The sequence below is a fragment of the Ambystoma mexicanum genome, chromosome 10 (assembly GCF_040938575.1).
Source record: "Ambystoma mexicanum isolate Mex_15411 chromosome 10, UKY_AmexF1_1, whole genome shotgun sequence".
Classification (NCBI taxonomy): domain Eukaryota; kingdom Metazoa; phylum Chordata; class Amphibia; order Caudata; family Ambystomatidae; genus Ambystoma; species Ambystoma mexicanum.
In genome coordinates, this window is record NC_090932.1 from 19,095,971 (window position 1) to 19,120,462 (window position 24,492).

Genomic DNA, 24,492 nt, shown 5'->3' on the forward strand with positions numbered 1-24,492 from the left:
GTAGCGGGGAGCCAGCTGCCTTCCCCCTGTAACTGGGGATTCAACTCATGGGGCCGAGGACTGGCCTAGGGCCCTTTCTTCCCCGCTGGAGAGCAGACGTGGCTGCAGCAATCGGCTTGCCGCACGCGGCTGATTGAGCTTCATGCTGCCCGAGCGCTCCTGGGGGAGCGGCTCGGGGCCGGGAGCCCGCACCATCCTGGATACATTGGGGGCCTCCTATCCCCCAATCCCAACATGCGCAATGCATTGACGTCCACCTGTAGGACCAATGAGGAACTCCTTTGACACACGCCCCCTGTTCCCTCAGAGGGGCCTGAACTAAGCGTAGATACCGGAGCAGCCCTGAAGGCACCACCCACTGGAGTCCATAGCCACCAGGCTGGCTAATCCACCTTGTACACCTAGGCAACATTGCAATTAGTACTCAGCTCACGCATACTTGGAGGGAGGGGGTGCCGTCCCTGGTTTCCTGCACCCACCTTATACTACACCGGTCCTGCTGTAACTGGCCCACCGGTGCCTTCATCCCCCACCATCTCTGCCTTATGGGTCATCCCCACTGTAACCACCACGGACGTGGACCCTGTGCATCGTGGGACACTCGTGCGGCTTAGCAGGAAGGCTTGGAGCATACCATTGCTGTAAGATGGACACTGACTCACTGGCACGAAGAGCCATACAGCCATAGACCCAGATACTCCTCGTCTGCAGCTATTGCCGGGGGAGCTACACCACCTCTGAGCACATACTTTCGCCCAGGTTCCTAGTACCCAGACCCGAATCCTGTGCCTTGCGCTCCCTGCTCTGCTGAGGGACCTGGGAGCAGTGGAGACCCCCTGATACTGGCTCTGTTTAGGGGCACCCCCTCTGGATTGTATACCCGCCAGGCCGACTAACCCAACCCTGTGAACTTTATACAGCGTTCAACTCGGTACTTGCCATAAGCCTACTTGGTGGGAGAGGGTGCCGCCCTGGGCACTGGCACCTGTTTCATACTATACCGAGCCTGCTGTATTGTACCACCGGTGCCTTCGCCTCCACCGACTCTGCCCTGGGGGTCACACTCACCGCAGCCTCCACGAGGGCGGGCCCTGTCCATCAGGGCACACGCAAATCACTTAAAAAGAAGGAAGCGAGAATAACTTTGCTGTAAGTTGGACACAGACCTACAGGCCCGGAAAGCCACATAACTACAGTCCCAGGTATCTCTAATCTGCGGCTATCACCGGGGAAATCTCTCTACCTCTGAGTACCTACTTTTGTCTGGGATCCTGGACCCCGAACCTGGCCTTCACCATGACCAAGGGAGCTGGTTCTGGGAAAAAGCAAAGTTCGTTAAACCTGTTCACTAAAACGCTGTCCAAGCCTGCCCCCGATTACCCCGAGGATCAACCTACCACCTCTGCCCCATCGGCTTCAGGCGACTCAGAGAAGATGCTGGAGTATATACGAGATGGCTTCACCACACTCCATACAAAACTGGACGATATGAATGGGACAATCTCCTCCATAAAAGCCCATATCGAAAAAATGGATGGAAGAGTCGCTGAGGTCGAAACCAGGTTGGGAGTTGCTGAAGATAACCTGGGCTCTCTACACGCTGCATTCTCCGCGCTCACCAACCGGGTGACAGCGGTGGAGAGGAAAAATGACGATCTCGAATCCCGCTCGAGGCGGAACAACTTGCGTATTATTGGAATTCCCGAGGACAATATTACTGAGCCCATGGAGGACTAAGTGGAACGCATCCTCATGACACTCCTTGATGCCCCGAAACTCTCCCCGCAGTTCGCCATTGTTAGGCAGAAACCTGTGCAGTTCCTTTAGAGACCACTGCAAAAAGTTTAAGACTACAGGAGTTAGCAGTAAACCCAATTGGTAGCAGTCTGCACCACCCAGATTTACCTGGTAGCTGTGGCTGAGCAGTCAGACCTCTCTCAAGAAGAGTTAGGCAGTATACAGAGCATACACAATAGGGCAGGTACACACAGTAGAACAAGCAAACACTGACCAGAGCTTTGGTGTAAACGATATATAATTATTTATTTAAAAACACATCTAAGAAAACACACTGGCACTAATCTCAAGCAAGTTCAAAAATACAGTTACTAAAGTATATACACTCCCTAAAAGAATATTAGACAAGTCTTAAGTAAAGCCCCACTTATTTTCAGACAGCGGTGAACGCTTAACGCAGATTGCACTCTAATAATTCGGTTTAAAAGCGAGAGAAAGGCAGAGCATACATTGAAACAGATCCCAACACTTTCAAAAGAACACAGCAAGAGAGGAAGGCAGAATCAACCGTGAAGTTAGAGTTCAGAAAGCCGGATCCACTTTAAGAGGATCAGAACGAAATGTGTCTAAGGTCACACGCTTGAAAAGTGCACAAAAGTCTCGAAAAGGTTCAGGAAGAAGTTGGACCAAAAGAAAGGGACCAGTTAGATGGTCAAGAGGCCAGCCCAGTCTAGAAGGTTAAGGATTTACTGTCACCTTGTAGCAATCTATCGAGAGGGAGGCCAGGCGGACACAGTACCTTGAAATGGTGAGAACACTCCAGCGGGGGCAGTTGTTCCTGGCAGCGGTTGCGAGTTGGTGCTTCGTCCGGCAGAAGAGAAGATCTCGTCGGGGAGGAAAGCAGGGGGTCGTTGTACTGCCAGGGAAGAAACCAGCCGCGGAGTTTCTCGATTCAAAGGAGTGGTCCTTTTATTCGCGGTTCAGTGGTACATGGCTATCCGGTTGCCGGGGTGCTTGGCACGGGCAATTCGACCACTAGACGTCCTGGTAGGCGAAAAAGGAAAGCGAACTGGTTTTCCCAACCAGCTCAAGGGGAAGAGACTCTCCGGCACGAAGATCTCCTCTGTCGTCCGGAAGTGGTGAGACGGTTCAGCAGGGCTCCACCGGTGGTGTCGTCGTTGCAGGTCGGCTCAGCTTCTCCCTCTTCGGATTCTCAGGTCCTGTGGCGACTTCTGAAGTTCCAGTCCCAAAAGTCCTGCTTTTATGCAAGAAACCCCCCATTCATTCAGCCTAGCTGTCAATCAAACATGCTAAGTATGAGCCGGCCGGCTCACCACTTGGGCCAATCCCACAAGAGTGCGACTTGAGTTGCCAAGGCAACTCAGTCCAGGGTGCCTAAACCCCCTCCCACACCCCCTGTGGTATCCAGACAGAGTGGCACCACTTTTGGAGGCTTCTGTGGAGAAGCCCGCCAAAAAGTGGAACAAAGGGCTCGACTTGGGTTGGAGTCACAGAAGAGAACACAAACGCCATTTTAGAATCGAGTTCTGGCAAAAAATACCAACCGGTGAATTAATATTAAATAAATAACCCGGTATGTTTGAGGCTATATGAATTAAATAATTAAAGTTGGTAGCCTCGAACAATGGGAAAATCCCATAGAGATATATTCGCGGTCGAATATAAAAAGTAGTATCCACTGCCACCAGCCAAAACTAGATCAGGGGGGACGGAGACGTGCCCCCTTGAATAACAGACCCCGGGGCAATCGAATTGCCCTGACCAGTAAGTCCACAATATGATGGTTTGTACTGGTTTCTGTTCATAATTTGGGACTAGTAAAGCCAATGGTGACTTTACATGCCCTGGGAGACAGTAGTCAGTTCCAGGGTATGGAGTCTATGGTCGGGTGTCACTATGACACCCCTGTGTCACTGCACTGAGGGTGCTGTGTAACACACATAGTAAAAACACATGAGACCCTATGGAGTAAAAGACTCCATAGCCCATAAAACACATTGGCCCTCATTACGACCCTGGCGGAGGACCATGGTGCAATTTGCACCATGGTCCATGGCGCTAAGCTGCCAACTCCGCCATGGTGGTTGGCGGACTTACCGCCCCATGCCGACCTTGGCGGAGCGGTAAGTCCCCAATCCCCATTTACCCTTCCCCATTCCCATTTTTGCCCCATAGGGTATAATGGGAGTGGGGAAGGCGTTAATTACGCCACCGTAATTTACGGTGGCGTAATTAACAACAAGTCCCCGTAGCGCCATGGATTTTTCCGCCTGCAAAAAGCAGGCGTAAAAATTCACCATGGCGCTACGGGAACTCGTAGTCAGGCGGAGAGGTACGCCATGCACTACGCCGGCGTAAAACCCTCTCCGCCAGGGTCCTAATGAGGGCCATTAACAGTCAAAGGAACCCCTCAAATCATGTCTAAGAGTGTGAGGAAAAGATACTCACTCTTGGCAGGAGGGAAAAACAAACTCCAGAAATCCAGCAAAGCTGCTGGGGGACACTCACTAGGTTAGGAAATTCAGCCTAAACAGAGAATTCTCCCTAACAGCCATTGAGGGAGCACACCGATCCTTGACCGCAAAGCCCAAACCAGGCGCTCCACCGCGGCCCATTATAGCCAGGATCCTAAACTTCCGAGACCGCGATGCCCTCTTACGAGCGGCCAGGATCAAGAGAACTTCTCCTTGGAGCGAATAGGATCCACCTCTACCCGGACTATTCTGTGGCAGTACAACGGGAATGCCAATCATTTACGGCTGTGAAGAAGAGACTTCGGGACTTGGGAGTCAAGTACTCCATGCTGTTTCCAGCAAAACTCCATATTGAACATTCCAACAAAACTTTCTTTTTCACGATCCCGGAGGAGGCCTCTAAGTTCCTCGATGAGCACTTCCCTGGCTGATCCACGGCTGCCACAGGCCCAGTCTGTTATGGTACCTAATATGTTGATTTAAGTCAGTTATGGGCCGCATATAGCCTTATTCATAATGGTTATGCCATGCACATCGACTCTGGTTGTTTATCTGGTTTTTTCTTGTTGGTTGATCCTCTGTGCTCCAGTCCTCTTGAGGGGCAGGATCTTGCTATGTTTTGACTATTAATAATACCCTACAGTTGCACCAGTTTCTTGTCGCGGCCCGGTCCCCTGCCGGGGAGCCGGTATCGATGAAATGCTTATAATTATGTTGTGTCATGGCTGGAGTCTATGGAAATGCTTGAACATAATGCTGCAGCCCTCCTGTCTTCACCATAAATCCTACACACTTGAAACCTAAACTGAACACACTTGTTATTCTAACTGTATTTGCACTCTCATTACCCTAGTCCAGTCCGTTGCGCCACGGCTAGGACAGCTAACAGGGCCCCAGGCGCTGATGCCGAGTTGTTTGTTGATGCTTTGTTTGGGGTTGGGTTTCATTCCTCATGTTGGGGGGGATGTGAGGGGGTGGCGGGGGGACAGGGAGTTATGTTGGAAAAGTCTTGGCAATTACCAGAGAGGTCACACATGACACACTGATACTTCACAGAACCTTAGATGGGGTGACGCATTGGCCCAGCCGGAGATGGCATGGACCAACACAAATCCACAGAACAAAATTCAGACTACCCCTCCATACTAATGGCGGATAACAGCCTAATCTTCATGAGCTGGAATGTTAGGGGTCTGGCAAACTACAAAAAGATGCGACAAATACAACTCTATGCGGAGCGTCACGGTATTCAAGTCCTATGCTTGCAAGAAACCCACGCTCGTTCCAAACAGTGCGAGAGGTTTGCTAAACTGTGGGGACCCCAGAGGTACTGCATAAATTACTCTACTCAGAGCAGAGGTACCCTCACCTTAATTCATAGGAGCCTTAAGTTTAGATGCTCCCAGACTCATGTAGACCCCCTGGGGCGATATGTACTTATTGTTGGTAAACTGCAAAATCAAGAGGTAGCTATCCTGAATATATATGGACCGAACATTGACGACTCTGATTTTTACCTGCACCTAGCCTCGATCCTTGAAAGTTATCCCCAGATCCCGATCATATGGGGTGGATTCAACACGATTAGATAGGTCGGGCTCCAGACCACGCCAGCTCACAAGAGCAGCTTACACGATCCTTACAACTTTACCCCGTCTGGCGGTGGTCGATGCTTGGCGTTTAATGTACCCGGACTCCCGCACATACACCTATTACTCTTCAGTCCATGATTCACATTCTAGAATAGATAGATGGCTTGTGTCTGACATACTAATTAGGTGCCTGTCCCTCCTGGCAATCCTCCCCAGAACGCTGTCCGATCACTACCCGGTGATCATCTCTCTAACCTGGGGGCATGACCCTGGAAAAACGAGACAATGGAAAATGAGGCCCTATGCCCTATTGGACCATACCTTCGCCTCTGAACGCGAGTCCTCCATTGAGAAGTTCGTTGAGGTCAACACAGATTCAGTACCCTCACGAGCCACCCTCTGGGAGTCATTCAAAGCATACGTCAGGGGTATCGCCATATCGAAAGGTTGTGGCATCCTCAAACATATTGGTGAAGATATCGCTGACAGCGAATCATCCCTGGCTATCCTAGAAACCCAATATGCTCAAGATCACTATCCCCCACGCTACTGGCAATACTGGGTCGGAGCTGGACAGATTCCGCGGCCTCGCGGAGCGCGAAGTTAAATTCCTTGATAGTCCCCGGGCAGTTAGACGATACAGGGAGGGCGAGCGGCCAGGCCGCGTGCTGGCCAGGCTAATTCGTCACGAGTTTGGCGCCCCTGACATCCCGGCTATTGAAAGGGCCGACGATACGCTGGCTACTTTATCTCAGGACATAAACACAGAGTTCTTGCATTTTGTACGACCCTGTACTTGAAAGCCGATGAGCCCCATATCTCAGAAATCGACGCCTATCTGGAGGAACTCCCTCTCACGGCCCTATCTACCGATGCCTTCGCTTCCCTAGATAGACCCTTCACCGTTGAAGCGCTGACCGATGCCATTGAGGCACTCGCTGCGGACTTTAACAAGCGTTATAAATCTATTTTGGCTCCACAATTACTAGCATTATGGGAAGAGGCCTGCCAAGTAGGTACACTCCCTCCCTCCCTCCGTGAGGCCATGATAACAGTTCTCCTCAAACCTGGTAAACGTCCTACTCAATGTGGCTCATATCGCCCCCTCTTTCTAATAAACTGTGATGTTAAAATATTTGCTAAGCTAATGGCTAACCGCCTAGCTCCACTCATGCCTCACATCATCCACCCCGACCAGGCAGGTTTTGTCCCAGGCCTAAACCTTCGGCAGCTCTTCAATGTGATCAGTAGGATTAACTCAAACACACAGGCGGTTGCAGCCACCTTGGACATGCAGAAAGCTTTTGACTCGGTGTCTTGGAAGCATCTGTGGCGAGTCATGGTAAATTGTAGATTTGGTCCCAACTTTCAATCCTGGGTCAGACTCCTCTATACCAACCCAGTGGCTAGGGTCCGTACAAAGGATAGATGTTCCACCCTTTTCCAGATAACAAGGGGGACGCGACAGGGGTGTCCCTTTTCCCCTCTAATTTTTGCAATAGCAATCGCAGAACCCTTCGCAGACATGATGCAGCAGTCACATTCTCACAGGGGCTTACGCACAACGGGACAGGCAGATATTGTTTCCTTGTACGCCGATGATGCTTTGCTTTACATCCGCTCCCCAGAAGCCAACCTAGCTCCAATCCTACACGACGTGACCCGATTTGGTCAGATGTCTGGCCTCAAATTAAACTACTCTAAATCGACCTTATTGCCACTCACAGAAATCACACAACCACCCACCGACCTTCGGGGGTTCACTTGGTCCCATTCCACCTTTACCTATCTAGGAGTGGCGGTCTCCCGGCATGTTGAGAAGTTGCGTGCGGACAACTATCAGAATTACTTAGCCAACCTGATGACCAAAACTGCAAGTTGGGCTAGACTCCCCATTTCCTTAGCTGGTAGAATCGGAATACTTAAAATGGTTGTGCTGCCCCAACTCCTATACCGATTTGCGAACATTCCATTATGGCCAGGCGACGGATTCTTCAAGAGGCTACGCGGTATTACTAATACCTTTCTTTGGCACTCCGGTGTAGTCCGGCTCAAACTGACTACACTCACCACTCCCAAAGCATTGGGTGGGTTCGGCGCCCCCGACTTTCTCAGATACTGGGTAGTTGCTCAATCCCAATTCGCCTCCTACTGGTTCAGTACAGAGGACCCCCCTCCTCATGTCCGACTGGAAAAGCTAAAGGTCAGCGAACAAACTATTGGTTCCCTTATTCTCAAGCCCGTCTTGCCTGATCCTGACTCACCGGACCCTGTGATTAGCACATCACTTGCACTCACCAAAATTTGTGTAATGGTCGCAACACCTAATCCGTTCCATGGTGACCTCCCACTCTGGAATTTTTTTCCTGATGTCCCATATATCCCTCAATCTATGGTCTCCCGATGGTCGGAAGCAGGCTTCCTGACACTCCGAGATGTATTTGGACGGGACAACTTCCTAGAGTGGGCAGACCTTCCTCCACCCCTTAAGCGTAAACCATCAGCGTGGCTGCAGTACTCCTGGCTTCGAAGGGTTCTCAAAGCCAAATATCCTGAGTTTCCTGCAATCCCTCCGGATGACCCTAGACTTTATAACTTGCTACAGACCAGAGCTGCCCCCTCTTTTGTTAAACTAAAACTCAAATGGGAGGAAGACCTAGGAGTCGAGATGACTGATGAGCGCTGGGCTCGGATGTGTTCACGTACCCAGGAAGTGTCTTACAATTCCAGGTTTAAATTGGTACAGTTCAAGGTACTGCACAGGTATCACCACACACCAGCTAAATTACACCGCATGTTCCAAGAGTTCTCGCCTCACTGCCCCAGATGTGGAATCGACCAAGCTACTTACCTTCATATGATCTGGCACTGCTCACATCTGACACAATACTGGCAGGACATATGCTCTTCTATGTCAGACCTACTAGACTGCACCATAGATCCTTCCCCTATGCGCTGCCTATTTCATGAGCTCCCCAGTCTGAAGCGCGACGCTAGGAAGTTAGCTGGTCTATGTATGTTGCTGGCAGTGCGCTGTATACTGCTGTGCTGGCTTCGACCCAGTGCGCCCACGCATGCCCAGTGGCTCCGTGCAGTCACCTGGGCACATGATACCGAGGAGGCCTGGGGAGCTACACAACACCCACACTCCAGACCTAGGGACATCTGGCGACGATTACGCGAATACATGTCTGCCTTGTCCTCCAGTTTGGACTCTGGAACATCTCCTCTCTCCCACTCTCCGCAGTAGCTCTCTGTGGGACTTACCCCCTCTCAAACCCTGGGCATAACCCTTCCCCCTTTACCCGCACTAAATGTTCTATGTGATAATGTTGCAATGTATTGTGAAATCTGCTTTGTATAAGTCGCAGGCTGATGCCATGATGTACTTTTTCTGATCAGTTCTGTGTCTTGTTCTTTTTTTTTTTTTCCTCAATGGGTTGCCAAGTTGATTAAATAAAGTTTTTTTTTAAAAAAGAGTGCGGGACACCCAGCAGAAGCGGTTGAGGTGCCTGAGATTGGGCAGAGGCAGTAGTCATTGGTGGCATAAGGGCCAGTGAGCCGGAGGAGGAAGGTTCCACAGAGGCGACAGTGGAAAGAGGAGGCAGAGGTGCCCGAGAAGTGTTAGAGGTGTAGCAGGAGAAGGGAGAAAGATAAGTCGTGGGAAGCGCCTATCGAAAAAAAAGGAGGAATTTGGGCTCAGGACCCTGGACCAAGAATGTGCCATTTAAGTAGACATTAATGATGGTCTTGGAGGAGTTCTTGGATGGTCTTTGAGTCCTTTAGTAGGCAAGGAGATGGTCTATTAGAAACTCAGTATTGCAATAAACGGATTAGGTTTTGCCATCGTTCTGGAGACAAGCAGGTAAGCCCTCTAAAGACATCACTAGGCCATGTGTTCTCTTTCATGGTACATTGAGCAATATTTGGGTCACGATTGATTGTTGCTCTTGTAGCGTGTTATGTCTTGGAGGAGTTGTCCCTTTGCTTTTCCAACCCTGTTCTCAAAAGGCAAATTACCATAGTTGCTACTATACTTTTAGTCTGTTACCCCTTTGCCAAATTCCCCATCTCTCCATCCCCACTTGACTAGTTAATAGTCACAACCGAGGCAGTTGCAGAGGAGAGGCGGATTAAGTAGGGAGACGGATTCTGAGGGAGTCGAGCTACGCTCAACGCATGCACACCTGCTACATTATAAATGCTCAGCGCATGCACACCAGCTACATAATAAATGCTCAGCGCATGCACACCAGCTACATTATATATGCTCAGCGCATGCACACCAGCTAAATTATAAATGCTCAACGCATGCACACCAGCTACATTATAAATGCTCAGCGCATGCACACCAGCTAAATTATAAATGCTCAGCGCATGCACACCAGCTACATTATATATGCTCAGCGCATGCACACCAGCTACATTATAAATGCTCAGCGCATGCACACCAGCTAAATTATAAATGCTCAAGGCATGCACACCAGCTACATTATAAATGCTCGGTGCATGCACACCAGCTACATTATAAATGCTCAGCGCATGCACACCAGCTACATTATAAATGCTCAGCGCATGCACACCAGCTACATTATAAATGCTCAGCGCATGCACACCAGCTAAATTATAAATGCTCAGCGCATCCACACCAGCTACATTATAAATGCTCAGCGCATGCACACCAGCTACATTATAAATGCTCAGCGCATGCACACCAGCTACATTATAAATGCTCAGCGCATGCACACCAGCTACATTATATATGCTCAGCGCATGCACACCAGCTACATTATATATGCTCAGCGCATGCACACCAGCTACATTATATATGCTCAGCGCATGCACACCAGCTACATTATAAATGCTCAGCGCATGCACACCAGCTACATTATAAATGCTCAGCGCATGCACACCAGCTAAATTATAAATGCTCAACGCATGCACACCAGCTAAATTATATATGCTCAGCGCATGCACACCAGCTACATTATAAATGCTCAACGCATGCACACCAGCTATATTATAAATGCTCAGCGCATGCACACCAGCTACATTATATATGCTCAGCGCATGCACACCAGCTAAATCATAAATGCTCAACGCATGCACACCAGCTACATTATAAATGCTCAACGCATGCACACCAGCTACATTATAAATGCTCAACGCATGCACACCAGCTACATTATAAATGCTTAGCGCATGCGCACCAGCTACATTCTTAAATTAAGGCGTTTTCTGCTGATCAAAAAGGTCCCGTCCTCATGCGGGGGCACCGCATAGGTAGGGAGGAAAGGGGATGTAGGAGCAGAGTAGTCACTACAGTGTGTAAAGTTTGCACGGTTTCATTATTTTCCCAATCTAAAAGAAGCATGGTAGCTTAGCAGTGAAACGTGGATACGCATGGATCACACGGCTCGACTATATCCTCCGAGTATTGTGTGATCTTAGTCAAACTCTATCACTGGGACATCCTTCTCCTATCCTAAAGAATCAGACAAACCTAGCGATCCGTCACTGTCAGCAATATACATGCATGGGATATAGACAGAGGCACTGCTAATTTCTGCAATGCTTTAGTAATTAATGTTAAGTATGTTGTATTCTTTTCGTAGATTTATGAATCAAGAAATTGTAATTAATATTTTAAATGTAACATTTAGTGTTTAATTTTTGGGGATTTTTGGTTATTAATGACTGAATAGATTTTGTTGCATAAACAAATCGCCCTCTTCTGAATTCAGGATTTGAGCAAGTTTTTCATTACTGTATATTTGTTTTCTCTAAAGTGACAATTGACCACTGTTTAAAATGACCGCCTGTTGAAGGTAATACCTTCTGTGTGACCTTTGTAGAAAGACTCAGATAAAAGGAAAAGTGCGATTATCTCAGTGTCCTTCAGAGAAGGCAAACAGACATGTTCCCCTAATATTTGGAGCACTTTCTCATGGTCTTGAAATTGTCTGAAAACTGGGTGAAAGACCACTAATGTTGGTTCTGAGCACACTTGGAAGGTTGCAGTGAACATGTTCATGTACTATGTCTTTGCGAAACGAAGCGCCCTCTGCAGGGGCAACCCTGGTGGGATTTTGGCCACTTTTGGGTTCTTTGTTTATTTTAAGAAAGCCAGATTTATTTTCACGAGATTCTCACACAGTTTGGGCAAAAATCTGTCCAGAAGTCTTGGCTGAAGGCGCAAGAAAAAATTGGTGGGTGGGTGAAATTGCATAGGAAATGCTTTCCTCTCCACAGAGCAACTGGAAAAACAAATGTTGGCTATGTTTGTTTTTTTGTAAGGTTTTAAGAAGGTTCATCAATTGGTACCACCGTGATAAGCATCGATAACAGTTCTCTTCCTCTCGGAAATACAAATTAGTAATCACTAAAGAGTTGGGCGCTCTCTGGCTCTAGTGTTTGTGGTTCTATCGGAATTGTACGATCGGACCGAAAAAAGTCCCAAAAATGCGACCAACAAAGGGTTGAATACCAAAAGTTCGAACCTTTGGTGGTAGCATTGTAGGTAAGTATAAAAAAAAAATAATAACTGGGGTGTGGTGTCGTCACACCCTCATGTCACGTGGGGGGGACCACTGGGAGGCGGGAGGGGGAGAAGCCAAGGGAACGGGGAAGACCACTTCCAGTATTGATGCATATCAATAAAGATGTGTTGCACCCCAGCTCTGATTTCCACCCCTTCTTGTGAGAGTGCGGGTATCACCCAGAGTGTGAGGTGGTCCACGAGGGACTCTACACTGGCAACGAGGCGTGTATGTGAATCCACACGCTGCCCGCTGTGCCAGCTGGAGAGGCCACACTCGTGACGGTGTCGCAGGCCCCACCGAAGTGTCACGTGGGAGAACAAGCCGCAGGCAGACGGCCCTGCAAGAAGTTCAGCACCGCTAGCGGTAAGTGAGCGAATGCGCTCCCAGGTTTCCCCATGGCAGGGCGGTGGGAAGTCATCTCCCGCCCACGGGGAACCCCAGAGGCCACGGAAGGCCAGGCATCAAGGCGGGAATCTGTCCACCCACCGAGCCAGCAAACCCGACAGGCGGGTGGAGTCAACAGAATGCTCCCCCCAGGGACGGCAAGTTTTCTGTGCCTCCGGGCGGTCGGAGGAGTCGCCTCCCGTCCGTAGACAGCAGCGGAGGCTGCAGCAGGCCCAAAATAAGGCAGGAAAGCTCCCACCCACCGGATGCACAGGCCCACATACTGAAGGCCAAACGAGAAGGCGGGAAAACTACTGCCCGCCAGCAGCACAGGCCCACGCACATCCGCCACCACCTGAACCCTAAACATTTTCCAAAAGAAAAACAGCACAGGACTACAAGGCACAGCAAATCAACACAAGGGGCAGGGCTGAATAAGGATAAATTCAAGTCATTCTCACCACACAGGAAGGATCCTCAGCCCGTGAAGGGCATTCACTCCACATGTCCCAAGGGAGCATATCAAGGGAAGATTCACTGACTGTGCCAGTAAACGCCTGCAAGAACACTCCCTCAAAAAATGTCTGACAGCCTACTGTCACAACTGCCCTCAAACTTCGACCTCAATGACACCAGCACCCTAGGATCATGGTGGAAGAGGTGGCTAAGGGACTTCGAGGTATGCCTCAAGGCCATCGGACCCATTGATGAGGAACAGAAACACAGCCTACTTAACCATGCAGTGGGCTCAAATGGGAGAGACATACTAAATGAGATCCCAGAAAGCGCATAGAAACCTGCACTAACCTGAAAACCAACCTCACTGACTATTTAACGCTACACACAAATTTGGACTTTGAAAGGCATATCTTCCACACCACCAAACAAAACAAAGGTGAGACCATGGACACATTCGTAATGAGACTCAGGTTAAAAATGAAGCATTGTGACTTCATCAAATACTCAAACGAAGAAGTCCTTCGATCACAGATCATAGTAGGGTGTGAAAGCACAGACTTCGGGAGACGGCTACTGCAGACGTCACGAAACCTGGAAGAAATACTATGCTTGGCACGTTCGGACGCTGCGCTGGCGGCACAAGTGGAAGGTCTCGATGACATCAAGATCACACACGGGAAACATGAAACACTCAACAAACCAGAGGGCGCCTCAAGAAACAACGGCAACCCATTCTGCTACAGGTGTTAGGGAGAATTCTCTTATATGGCTAATTTCCCAAACCTAGTGAGTCCCCCAGCAGCTTTGCTGGATTTTTGGGGTTTGTTTTTTTCTCCTGCTTAGAGTGAGACTCTTTTCCTCCCACTCTTAGGCATGATTTGAGGTATGTCTTTGACTTTGTATGTGTTTATGGGCTAAGGTTTTTTTTTACTCCATAGGGTATCATCTATTTTTTGTATATGTGTTACACAGCACTCTCAGTGCAGTAACATAGGGGTGTCATAGTGACCCCCAAACACAGACTCCATACCCTGGGACTGACTACTGTCTCCCAGGGCATGTAAAGTCACCATTGACTTTACTAGTCCTAAATTGTGAACAGAACCAGTACAAACCATCATATTGTGGAAGTACTGGAAGGGGTTAATTATATTGCCCCTGGGTCTGTTTTCGAGGGGGCACTGTCTAGTCCCCCCTTGTCGAGTTTCTGGCTGGTGGCAGTGGTTACCACGCGAAATATTCCACCGGAATATTCTCTATGGGATTTTCCCATTGATTTTAAACGCACCACTTTTTAGTGCAATGTTAAAGATACCGCCGGTTTATTTATTTAATATTAAATTAACTGTTGGGTCTTTTTGGACAACACCACACGCCCCCGGTACTAAACATAAAGTCCTGTCTTCAGGGCATTTCTTTTATGAGTCGGTGGGGTTTCTTCCGAACTCTCTGGGGTTGCAGGTCTGTCTTGACGGCTGGTTCTCGAGCTGCTCATAGGGGCATTTCATTGTCAGTGTCTTCTTTGTCTCCTTCATAGGGTGCGTCCCACACTTGGCTGGATTCCTGTGAGGGGTTCTCTGCTGAAATTATGATCCCGGGCATTATTCTAAAGTGGGACGAGTTTCTTGTTGTGGATTTGCAGTCGTTTTCAGCAGTGACCATTGAACCCTGCGTCTTGACAACTGTGAGGGGTTCCTCATTGAAAGCTGCCATGTTCTTGCGACATTGGGGTTGTTTGACAACGACCATGTCGCCTGGTGCCAGATCATCTTCTGTGGCTCTGCTTCTTGCGTCGGCAACCCTTTGTATGTCATCTTTCATGAGGGAGACTTTCCTTTGCATTTCTGGGTCATCTTTGTATCTGTCTTCCTGTGCCGTTATGTGTGGAAGTCTTGTCCTGACAGTTCTGCCGAACATCACTTCTGAGGGTGCTTTCCCTATGGTGCTGTGTGGGGTGTTCCTGTAGTCTCGCATCAATTGATACAGTAGTTTTTCCACCGGTTCTCCAGTGAGCCGTGCTATTTGGGTGGTGTGCTTGATGTTGCTCATGAACCTTTTCGACAGTCCCATTGGCTAGGGGCCACAGAGGTGTTACTTTGCGATGTCGAAAGCCCATGTATTCTGCAAAGGTTTTGAAGTCCTGCCCCGTGAAGGGTGGCCCAATTTCCTTCTTCACAATTTCTGGGACGCCATATGTGGCAAACATTCTGTCGAGAGCTGGAATGGTGCGATATGCTGATGTGGATGGCACTATTTGCAGGTCTGGGCACCGCGAGTACTTGTCAACTGCCACCAGTATGTGTTCCCCTTCTTCCAGTGGTCCAAAGTAGTTCACTGCTATCTCTTCCCATGCTCTTTCCGGAAGAGTGGTCATGCATAATGGCTCCGGCCCGGTGTATGGGTTTATGACTGCTCAGGTGGGGCAGTTCTTGAGCAGTTCCCCTACCAGCGAGTCGAGATGAGGGAACCACAACTTTTGTCTCAACATTCTTTTCGTGGACACTATGCCCTGGTGTCCTTCGTGAGCCAGCTCGAGGACCTTGTTGCAGTGTGCGTGGTATCACAAGTTTTGTGCCTTTGAGTAGCAGTCCTTCATCTGATTTTGCAAGTTCATCTTTGACGGATAGGAAGTATGTGATGTCTTGCTTTACGTCTTCAGCTACTGTTTCTTTGAGGTGTTTTGCTTGCTTCCATCGACCCGTCTCAGGCATCTTAAGATGATTTGTAGACCCTGGTCAGCATTGGATTCCCGAGCAATTTGATCTGTGTCGAGGTCCTGGGGAGTGTTGAGGTGAACGACGTATCGGATATACTGGTCAGCTATTAAAAACTCAGCCTTGTATTCATTCCGTGGGTTCGCGAGAGGTAATCCGCAGGGTTTTGTTCTTTCCCTGGTCTGTGAACTATTTTGAACTGGTAGTCTTTGAGGGGTAGTGCCCACCTCGCTATCCTGGGTGGCATTTTGGCTTGGGGGTTGCCATATATGAAAATCAGAGCCTGGTGGTCCGTGACGACCGTGAATGGTTTGCCGTAGAGGAAGAGGTGAAAATGTTTGCAGGCCCAAACTATGGCAAGGCCTTCCTTTTCGGCTTGTGAGTAGACCTGCTCGGTCTTTGACAGACTCTGGCTTGCTTACGACACTATGTTTGCTGTGTCCTTCTCTGTCGTCTAGTTGAGTCAGAATGGCCCCTAGGCCTACTGGACACGCGTCCACGACTAGTTCTGTTGTTTTCCTGGGGTCAAAGTAGGACATGTTTTTGGCATCTGCAATGCGGTCCTTGATGAGCAGGAATGCTTCTTGGCACTTGGTGGACCTGATGAATTCGGGATTGAGTTTGGTGAGTGCCCGCAGGGGCTCACTGTTGGATGCAAAGTCTGTGGTAGAATTTTGGCCTCTGCGTTTGTCAGTGCACTGACTTTCTCCGGGTCTGGCGTCATTCACTTTTCGGAGAAAGTGTGTCCAAAGAAACCGAGGGTTCTCTTGCGGAATTCACATTTTTCTTTGTTCAGTGTGAGCTGAGCTTCCTCTAGGGCCATGCATACTCTCATGAGCATGTCATTGTGCTGTTCCTGTGTCTGTCCGAATACTAGAATGTCATCACTGTAATTTAGACAATTTGGCATGTGTTTTATTATGTTGTGGATTTCCGATTGAAAAATGTCTACAGCTGACGAAACTCTGATGCTCAGTCGTTGGTACCTGTACAGGCTGAGGAGGGTGACAAAGGTTGTTATGTATCTGGACCTTCTGCTGAGTTCCAACTGGTGATAGACTTTGTTAAGGTCCAGCTTTGTGAAGACAGTTGCCCCGTTCAACAGGTGCACAATGTCAGTGATGCGTGGGGCCTGGTGACGTTCCCTCATGATGGCTTCATTAGGTCTTCTCATGCCATGTCAGATGAATCTCTCTTGGGCATGGGCACTATGGGGGAAACCCAAGGCGTGGGACCTTATGCTTGTTCTATAATGTCTGCTTCCAATAACTTAATCAGTTCATTTTCTATCTGTTTTTGTATGTTGATTGGGATTCCTTTGTAGTGCTGTGCCACTGGTGGGATACTGGTGTCGATGTGCAGCTCTATTTGTCGGTTCTTCAATTTTCCCAGACCTTGAAGACTTGTTCGATGTTCGTGGTGGGGTCTAGATGTTTGTGCATCATGAGTCGGTATAGGATGTGTACTAGTCCCATTTCAATGGCCGCTTTATAGCTGAGGATGCAGCCGCTGTCTGTGGCGGCTTCCAGGACGTGCATGGGTATATCTTTTGCGTGGTCTTTGTATTGGCATGACGCTGTGAAGAATCCTTTGCAGGCCAGAGGTATTGTGGAGCTGTACAGGAATATGAGCACTCGGGCTGGCTGCAGGCGGGACGCATTGGGTGTGCGATTGTATACCTCCTCGCTAATCACATTAACAGTGGCCCCTGTGTCGATTAGAAATTCTGCTGCTGTTCTATTGACTTGGATCATCAGCATTGGGCTGTGTTCCTTTGCAGTGGTATTTCCTAATGTGTACAGGTACCCCTTTTTCCGTGGCTCCTCCTTGTGGCTCTCGTTTCTTCGGGTGTTGTCCTCCGACGATGCGCTTGATGCAATGTCAGATTGTGATTGTTCCATGAGGTATCTGACGTACCTTCAGTGTCTCCTCCTTTGTCTGGAAGCTGGTGTCTTGCTGTCTCTCCATTCACTTCTGTCTGATCTTCTGTCTGGATGCTCATCTCGGTGTCTGCGACGTGCAGGGTCAAGGGTTTGGTGTGGTGCTCAGAATTGGCTCGACTGTCCTAGCTCCTGTTCTGGTGTTGGTCGCCCGCTTCTACCAGCTCCCTTCATTTTGCTGTGAAAGATGAAACAAACTGCTTTGTAGTAGTTTTCCCCTCCACAGGCAGAGCATGTCTGTCCCATGGCAGGGCATTGCACTTCGTGCGGGTACTTGTAGCCGCACCTGTTGTTAGGCAGAATCCTGTGCAGTTCCCTTACGGAACACTGCAAAAAGATTAAGACTACAGGAGTAAGCAGTAAACCCAATTGGTAGCAGTCTGCACCACCCAGATTTACCTGGTAGCTGTGGCTGAGCAGTCAGACTTCTCTCAAGAAGAGTAGGGCAGTATATAGAGTATGCACAATAGGGCTAAAAACACAGTAGAGCAAACAAACACTGACCAGAGCTTTGTATAAAAAGTATATAATTATTTATTTAAAACACACTTTAGGCAATATACTAGCACTCTAAATCAAAAAGCAAGTTAAAACAGTCGGGTAAAGTATCCACGCCTCCCTTGATAACTATTAAAAAAAGTCAGAGTTAAAACACCACGATTTGTTAAACAGATGTGAGTGCGTAACCTGATGGCACTCCAATAGTTCAGTTAAAGGGAGAGAAAAAGGCAGAGCATAGAAATAAAACAGGTCCCAAAACTTAGGAGTTCTCAGCAGGGGAAAAAAGGCAGTATACCCGGTAGAGCCAAAGTTCATAGGTCAGGCCCACTTTAAATGGAGCAAAGCGAAATGTGCCCAGGATCACATGGTTTAAAATGCACCAAAAGTCTTTACAGAATGTTCAAAAGAGGTTGGGGTGATTCAAGAAGGTAAAGTTAGACGGTGTGGTGCCAACCCAGTTGGAAAGCCAAGGATTTAAGGGTTACCTTGGGCAAACCGAAGAAAGGGAGGCCAGGCAGGACGCAGTACTTTAAAGAGAGAGGGAGCTCCAGCGGTGGCAGTTGTTCCTGGCAGTGGTTGCAGTTTGTTGTTTTCGACCAGGGGAAGAGAGGATCTCGTCGAGGAGGAAACGTGGAGTAATTGCACTGCCCAGGTATGAAACCAGCCGCGGAGTTTTGTCGGTAAAAGGTGCGTTCCTTTTATTCGCGGTCAAAGTGGTGAAGCTTGGCTATCCGGCCGCCGGAGTGCTTGGCACGGGCGATTCGACCAAGAGACGTCTTTGGAAGGCGAAAGGGGTGAACTGGTTGGTTCCACCAGCTCAGAGGAAGAAGACTCGTCCAGCAGAAGATCTTCTCTTGTCGTCGGGAAAGTGGTGAGGTAGTTGCAGCGAGGCTTCACCGGTGGTGTCGTCGTTGCAGATGGCTCAATTCCCCTCCACACACATCCTGTGGAACCCAGACAGAGTGGCACCATTTGGAGGGCTTCTGTGGAGAAGCCTGCCAAAAAGTGGAACAAAGGGCTTGACCCTGGTCAGAGTTACAGAGACGGACACGAATGCCATTTTAGAAAAGAGTTCTGGCAAAAAGACCCAAAGTGTGAGGTGGTCCACGAGGGACTCTACACAGGGGTTACACCCCGCTCACTATACTGTGTGGTATAGTGAGCGGGGTGTTGCGGTGGACACCCCCGCAGCACACCCGGAAAAAAAAAAAATGTTTAAAAAAAACAGGGGGTGCGGGGTGCCCCCGCAACACCCCGCTCACTATACTGCGTTATAGTGAGCGGGGATTGCGTGCGACACCCCTGCAGCTCCCAAAAAAAAGAAAGAAAGAAAAAGACCCTGCAGCGCGGTTCCCGATCAAAGAAGTGAAAGGGAACTGGCGCTGCAGGGTCACAGCGTGAAGGAAAGGTAAGTAGGGTAGGGGTATGTTGGGGGTGGGGGTGTGTCATGGGTGTGTTGTGGGTGTGGGTGGGGGTGTGGGTTTGTAGATGCGTGTTTGCATGGGAAATGTGCGAACCTTTTGTGGTTCGAACATTTCTCATGCAAACTATTCCGTCACAGACTTTTCCACGAAGGAAAAATCACGCAGATCCGTTCCATCCTGTTGCATTAGCAACACTGTGGTAAAAGTCACGCAACACTTTATGCAAAAATGCAAAATATATGCCCCTCCAATGCAGTCCATCACATTTGGCCAACCTTAAGTTATGACATAATAGAATGTGTGTGGCAAATTTGGTGAGATTTCATTAATGTTTTCATTGTTTGAAAACACTTGGAAAAATCCCAGTTTTATCAATTGTGATAGAATGCGATTTTCCAGATATACAAAAAGAATTCTTTACCTACAAATATCTACACATTTTCTGTTTCGGTTTTTGGCACGCGTCGAGGTCCCAAGGAGAACTGTTGTGTGCAAAAAAGAATCCGCAAATCGATTCAACCAAATCGGACAGATTCCATTTTGAAATCCTCAAATGTATCTATATTTTGAACGTACACAGCGCTCCCACTTTTAGTGACACACAAAGGTGCAAAAAAGGCAGAACATTCCGTAAAACTAAACATGTTTTTTACCGACAAGCAAAGAGGGTTGAACGTACAGACGATGCACATAAAAGTCATATTCAGAGAAATCGTTCATTTGATCGACTTTGTGACTTTGTATGAACATGTGCTGTTTAGGAGTGCTCTACTAACGAAGTGATTAACTGGCTTATTTTTCTCATTTTAGATCTATTTTCCCTCCTGTTGATTGGACTGGTCACAGTTTGCATTTTCCTCATTTTTGCTGACTTCGCAGGAGTCTACATTCACATGGAGGTACAAGTTGCTTCAAACCTAAAAACTGCAGTGCTTGCAACAACCTGTATGCTTTTTTTTAATGTCCATGCAGGTTCTATGAAGAGAAGCACGAAGGCCAGTGTGTGGGTGCTGGAGGCTTCCCAGTGTCCTAGTGAAGGCCCCTAGGTATACACAATCACGCTGAGACTTTAAATCACAATCTACACAAGCTGTGTGTTGGTCTTTGTGGTTCACCTCAGCAGTGAGTGTTGCAGATTGTAATGTGATTGATGTATCAGTCACTCATTCATTAAGGGGGATAAGGATTGGCTACCTCAGTCCTGAAGGGAGTGTAACAAGCTGCCTAAATGTCCATGTCCGAAGAGGGCAGGCCAGAAGCGCAGAGTTCGAGGGGGCGCAGAAACGAAACTCCCTCTCTTTGATGCAGAGCTACCACAGGGGGTCTCATTGCTGTCTCCCAGGATTCTGGTGAATTGCAGCATCACCGCCTCCCAGTGGTAATGGTAGCGGTATTCCTGAAGTACCTCGGGCTGCATTTCTAAAACCTTCTGTTAATCTCATATTGATGGCGGGAATGGATAATCTAAAGCAGTGGCTCAGGCCACTACTGCACCTGGTGAAAGGACATTTCTGGAAGCTTCGCAACCTTATATTGGAAGGAGATGAGGGGGTGGTCATACAGCAGTGGCCACGTTCTCTCCCCTTCCACTGTCGCCATTACAGATGTTTTTCCCTTTATTGACGCATGTGCTTGCCCTTCTCTTCTGTACAGTTGCAAAGCACTTTACAATTTCAGAGAATATTTGAAAAAGTTTACCTCCAAGCAGGAGTGTGGGTAAAAATAGGTGGCTATGCCGGCAGGATATCTAGCTTGCAATCGACAGGCGTCGACCACCGACTTTGCAATCTGGCAAAGGTAATGCCCCTCACCCCTTGCATAGGAAACCCTTTCTTATAGTCCAGTTGATTCTGTGTTCTGATCCATCCTACCATCCCAAGGTTTCTTCCTCCTTGCATAATTTTGAGGAAGTGCACCTGCCCTGTCTCTGACCTTCTCCCTCTTCTCTGAAGGAGGAAGTGCATAGAGCGGGCGCGTGCTAGCTGTAAAGTGCCTCTTCTGTCCTTAAATCCTGCAGTCTCCTCATTACCTTTGGCGTTTCAGCTGAGGGAAGGCAAGCTTTTCCCACTTCTCTAAGAAGATGGCTAATCTCATCTCGCACCCCTGACAAGAATTTTTGGATGCTTCCGAAAGTTCCTTTTGGGTGAGACTTCCTCCTCCATGAGAAAATAGAGGTCCCTACTAATTTCGCTTTTGATAGGATCTGTAATAATACACAACATTCTCAGAGTACTGATGGCGGTTTGTTTGACTCTGAGAAAGCTATTGTATATCAGAGTTCCACGCAGTAAAGATGGGATGAGGAGGAGGAGGAAGAGGAAGAGGAAGAGGAGGAGGAGGAGGATAAGACTACTGTCTGAACCCAACCTACCTATCCGTAAGTAAGCATGACGGCGTAAGTGGGACAAGCACCTCAAGGAGCCAGGCCATTGCAAGGTGTGAGACTAAACTGGCATGCAAAGAGAAAACCAGGAAACAGACCTTCTCTTACTATGCCCCTGCCTACTGGAACACCGTCCCGTTCACAATCAGGAGTGCCACAACACACCTGCAGGTCAGGAAGAAGCTCAATGCCCTGCTCGCCAGTAAATACCTAGACTTCCCTTAGGACCTGCTAATCCTAGGTAAATACAACTCTTCTAGTATGGGAATCTGAACTACTATAGCCTCTAACCGCCCCTGCCAGTGACCCCTCTTAACCCCAGGTTCCTTGTAGAGCATGCTGTTGGCTTTGTAGATAGATTTGCCTGATTCTGGGAAACCAAACCCAGAAAAGCCCTTCTTGAGCAATGGAATGAGTGGTGGTCCAAGAGTAAAGAAATTTAGGGCCTCATTACGACCCGTGCGGAATGGGTTAACGGGTTCCGCTAACACCATTCCGCACGATTACGAGGATTGCGAGGTCCTCTCGCGGGACTCGGTAAGGACGCCTGGTAAAACCAGGCATCATTACCGGGTCCCGTGAGGGGACCACGGAGCTAACAACGGGCCGGTCGTAATCGGCCCGTTGTTAGCTCCCCCTCCCATTCCCATTGAGCCCTATGGGGCCCTATGGGGGCTCAATGGGAATGGGGAAGGACCGGGCCCTCCGAACTCGGAATGGCCCGGTAATTCCCCATTCAGGGGACCCGGACACAGTTTTGATGGCAGCCATGGCAACTGCCAAACCCGTAATGATGCCCTTAGCCTACTAAAAACGGCAGAACCCAGCCCAGCCAGGATTTGGAACATGTCAGGTCAGCAACATTAAAAGCATTTGAATGCAAAGGACCTTTAAGGCGAGGTAATAGTCTCTGAGATGGATGGGGATGCAGATCTTACTCATACATCAATAATCAGACCGACTCAAGTTGGTAAAACACAACTGTTCTATTTTCATTTGTCTAAAACAGGGAGCACAGCGGAAAAACAAACAACGTTGCACAGAATATCCCAAACATTTCACTTAAACACAGCTTTCTACTAAAAATGTGTCACTACTGACATCATGCTACGTGGCAAAATAAGAAAAACTACAGGAGATTGTGGTTGGTTCAAGGGGAACATCTAAGTGTACGTTCTATGGGGTATGGGATCGTGCTTGGATCTCTAAGGTCAGATGGACAACTCTGCCCTCCCCTAGTGCAATTCATCTTGCGTTTCATACTAATACACAGCGTTCAATTGCCTTCTCAAACTAAAGGGCTCCTCGCTAGGTGGCCCTTTACAATTGTTTGGCACGTTTGTACCCTTCTGGTATATTCCACTCGCTACAGCACGCAAGCTGGTTACCCCAGGTGCATGTGGGATGGCTTGGTCATGCGTCCCCACCCATTAGCCCAACATCCATCATTACTCCCACTGTCTGCCAGTCAATTGGTCTTTGAAGTTGGCCTTGCAGTAGCCTCTCGTCTCTGGGAATAAAAGGGAGTAAGAGCATGACCTTATCTTCTGGTCTCGGTGTAGCTCACCCCAAAGTCTATTTTCAACTTGACCATGTGACAGGAACCACATTTTGAGCTCCTTCGTTGTATTTAATACTATTAAATGAATAAAACCTGGCACTTCTGGTGCTTTTCCATTACACCTCAAACAGAAGCACGTCTTGAGTCTCATGTTCATTGTATCTCCTCAAGTAGATAGCCAGGCTCTTGGCTGCCCGACTCTTCACACTGGGCCAGGCAAGCCTTCTCGAATCTTCCTTCGCCGTCAGCTGTTTTATTCAACTGCGCCACACTTTTAGCCCTGCTATTCATGGGGTCCAATTGCTAGAATGCGTCGTGGAACATCCAGATTGTATACACACTTATCAGCGGCACTGGCTGCAGTCTATTTACTACGTATAGCAGCCTTATGATTACTTGATCTACTTCCTTTACTGCATCTGTACAATTATAAAAACGACTTTGTTTTTTCTTCAGTGCTACTCTGCACGTGCAATCTTCATTTTGCTCCCAAAATGTTGCTCAATTCTTTACTTTGCCAACAGATTCTATACAGTCTATTCACCTTCTTCATCAGCATCTCTTCTGGGTGCGTCATTTCTGCTTCATGTGACGTCACCAGTCTTGACTTTCATTCAGCTTCACACTTCTTCCAGAACTTCCTTCAGCAGACCGTCATTTCTTTGCTTATACATCATATAGGGTTTTCTCAATGGATACCTTGTTTCAAGGTCTTTTTGTGGTATAGGTACCCTCAATGGTATTGCGCATGTCGCAATTT

At 48.4% G+C, this 24,492-nt stretch overlaps 1 protein-coding gene across 2 annotated transcripts in view; it reads left to right on the forward strand.

Moving 5' to 3' along the window:
- The window catches only part of LOC138491106 (probable cation-transporting ATPase 13A4), a 1,999,067-nt gene that overhangs the window by 1,884,237 nt on the left and 90,338 nt on the right, over window positions 1-24,492 (forward strand). For both annotated transcript variants that reach the window (XM_069617426.1, XM_069617427.1), the window contains exon 28: window positions 20,599-20,687. In XM_069617426.1, coding sequence (XP_069473527.1) covers window positions 20,599-20,687 — 89 coding nt within the window. The remainder of the gene's footprint in view (window positions 1-20,598; window positions 20,688-24,492) is intronic.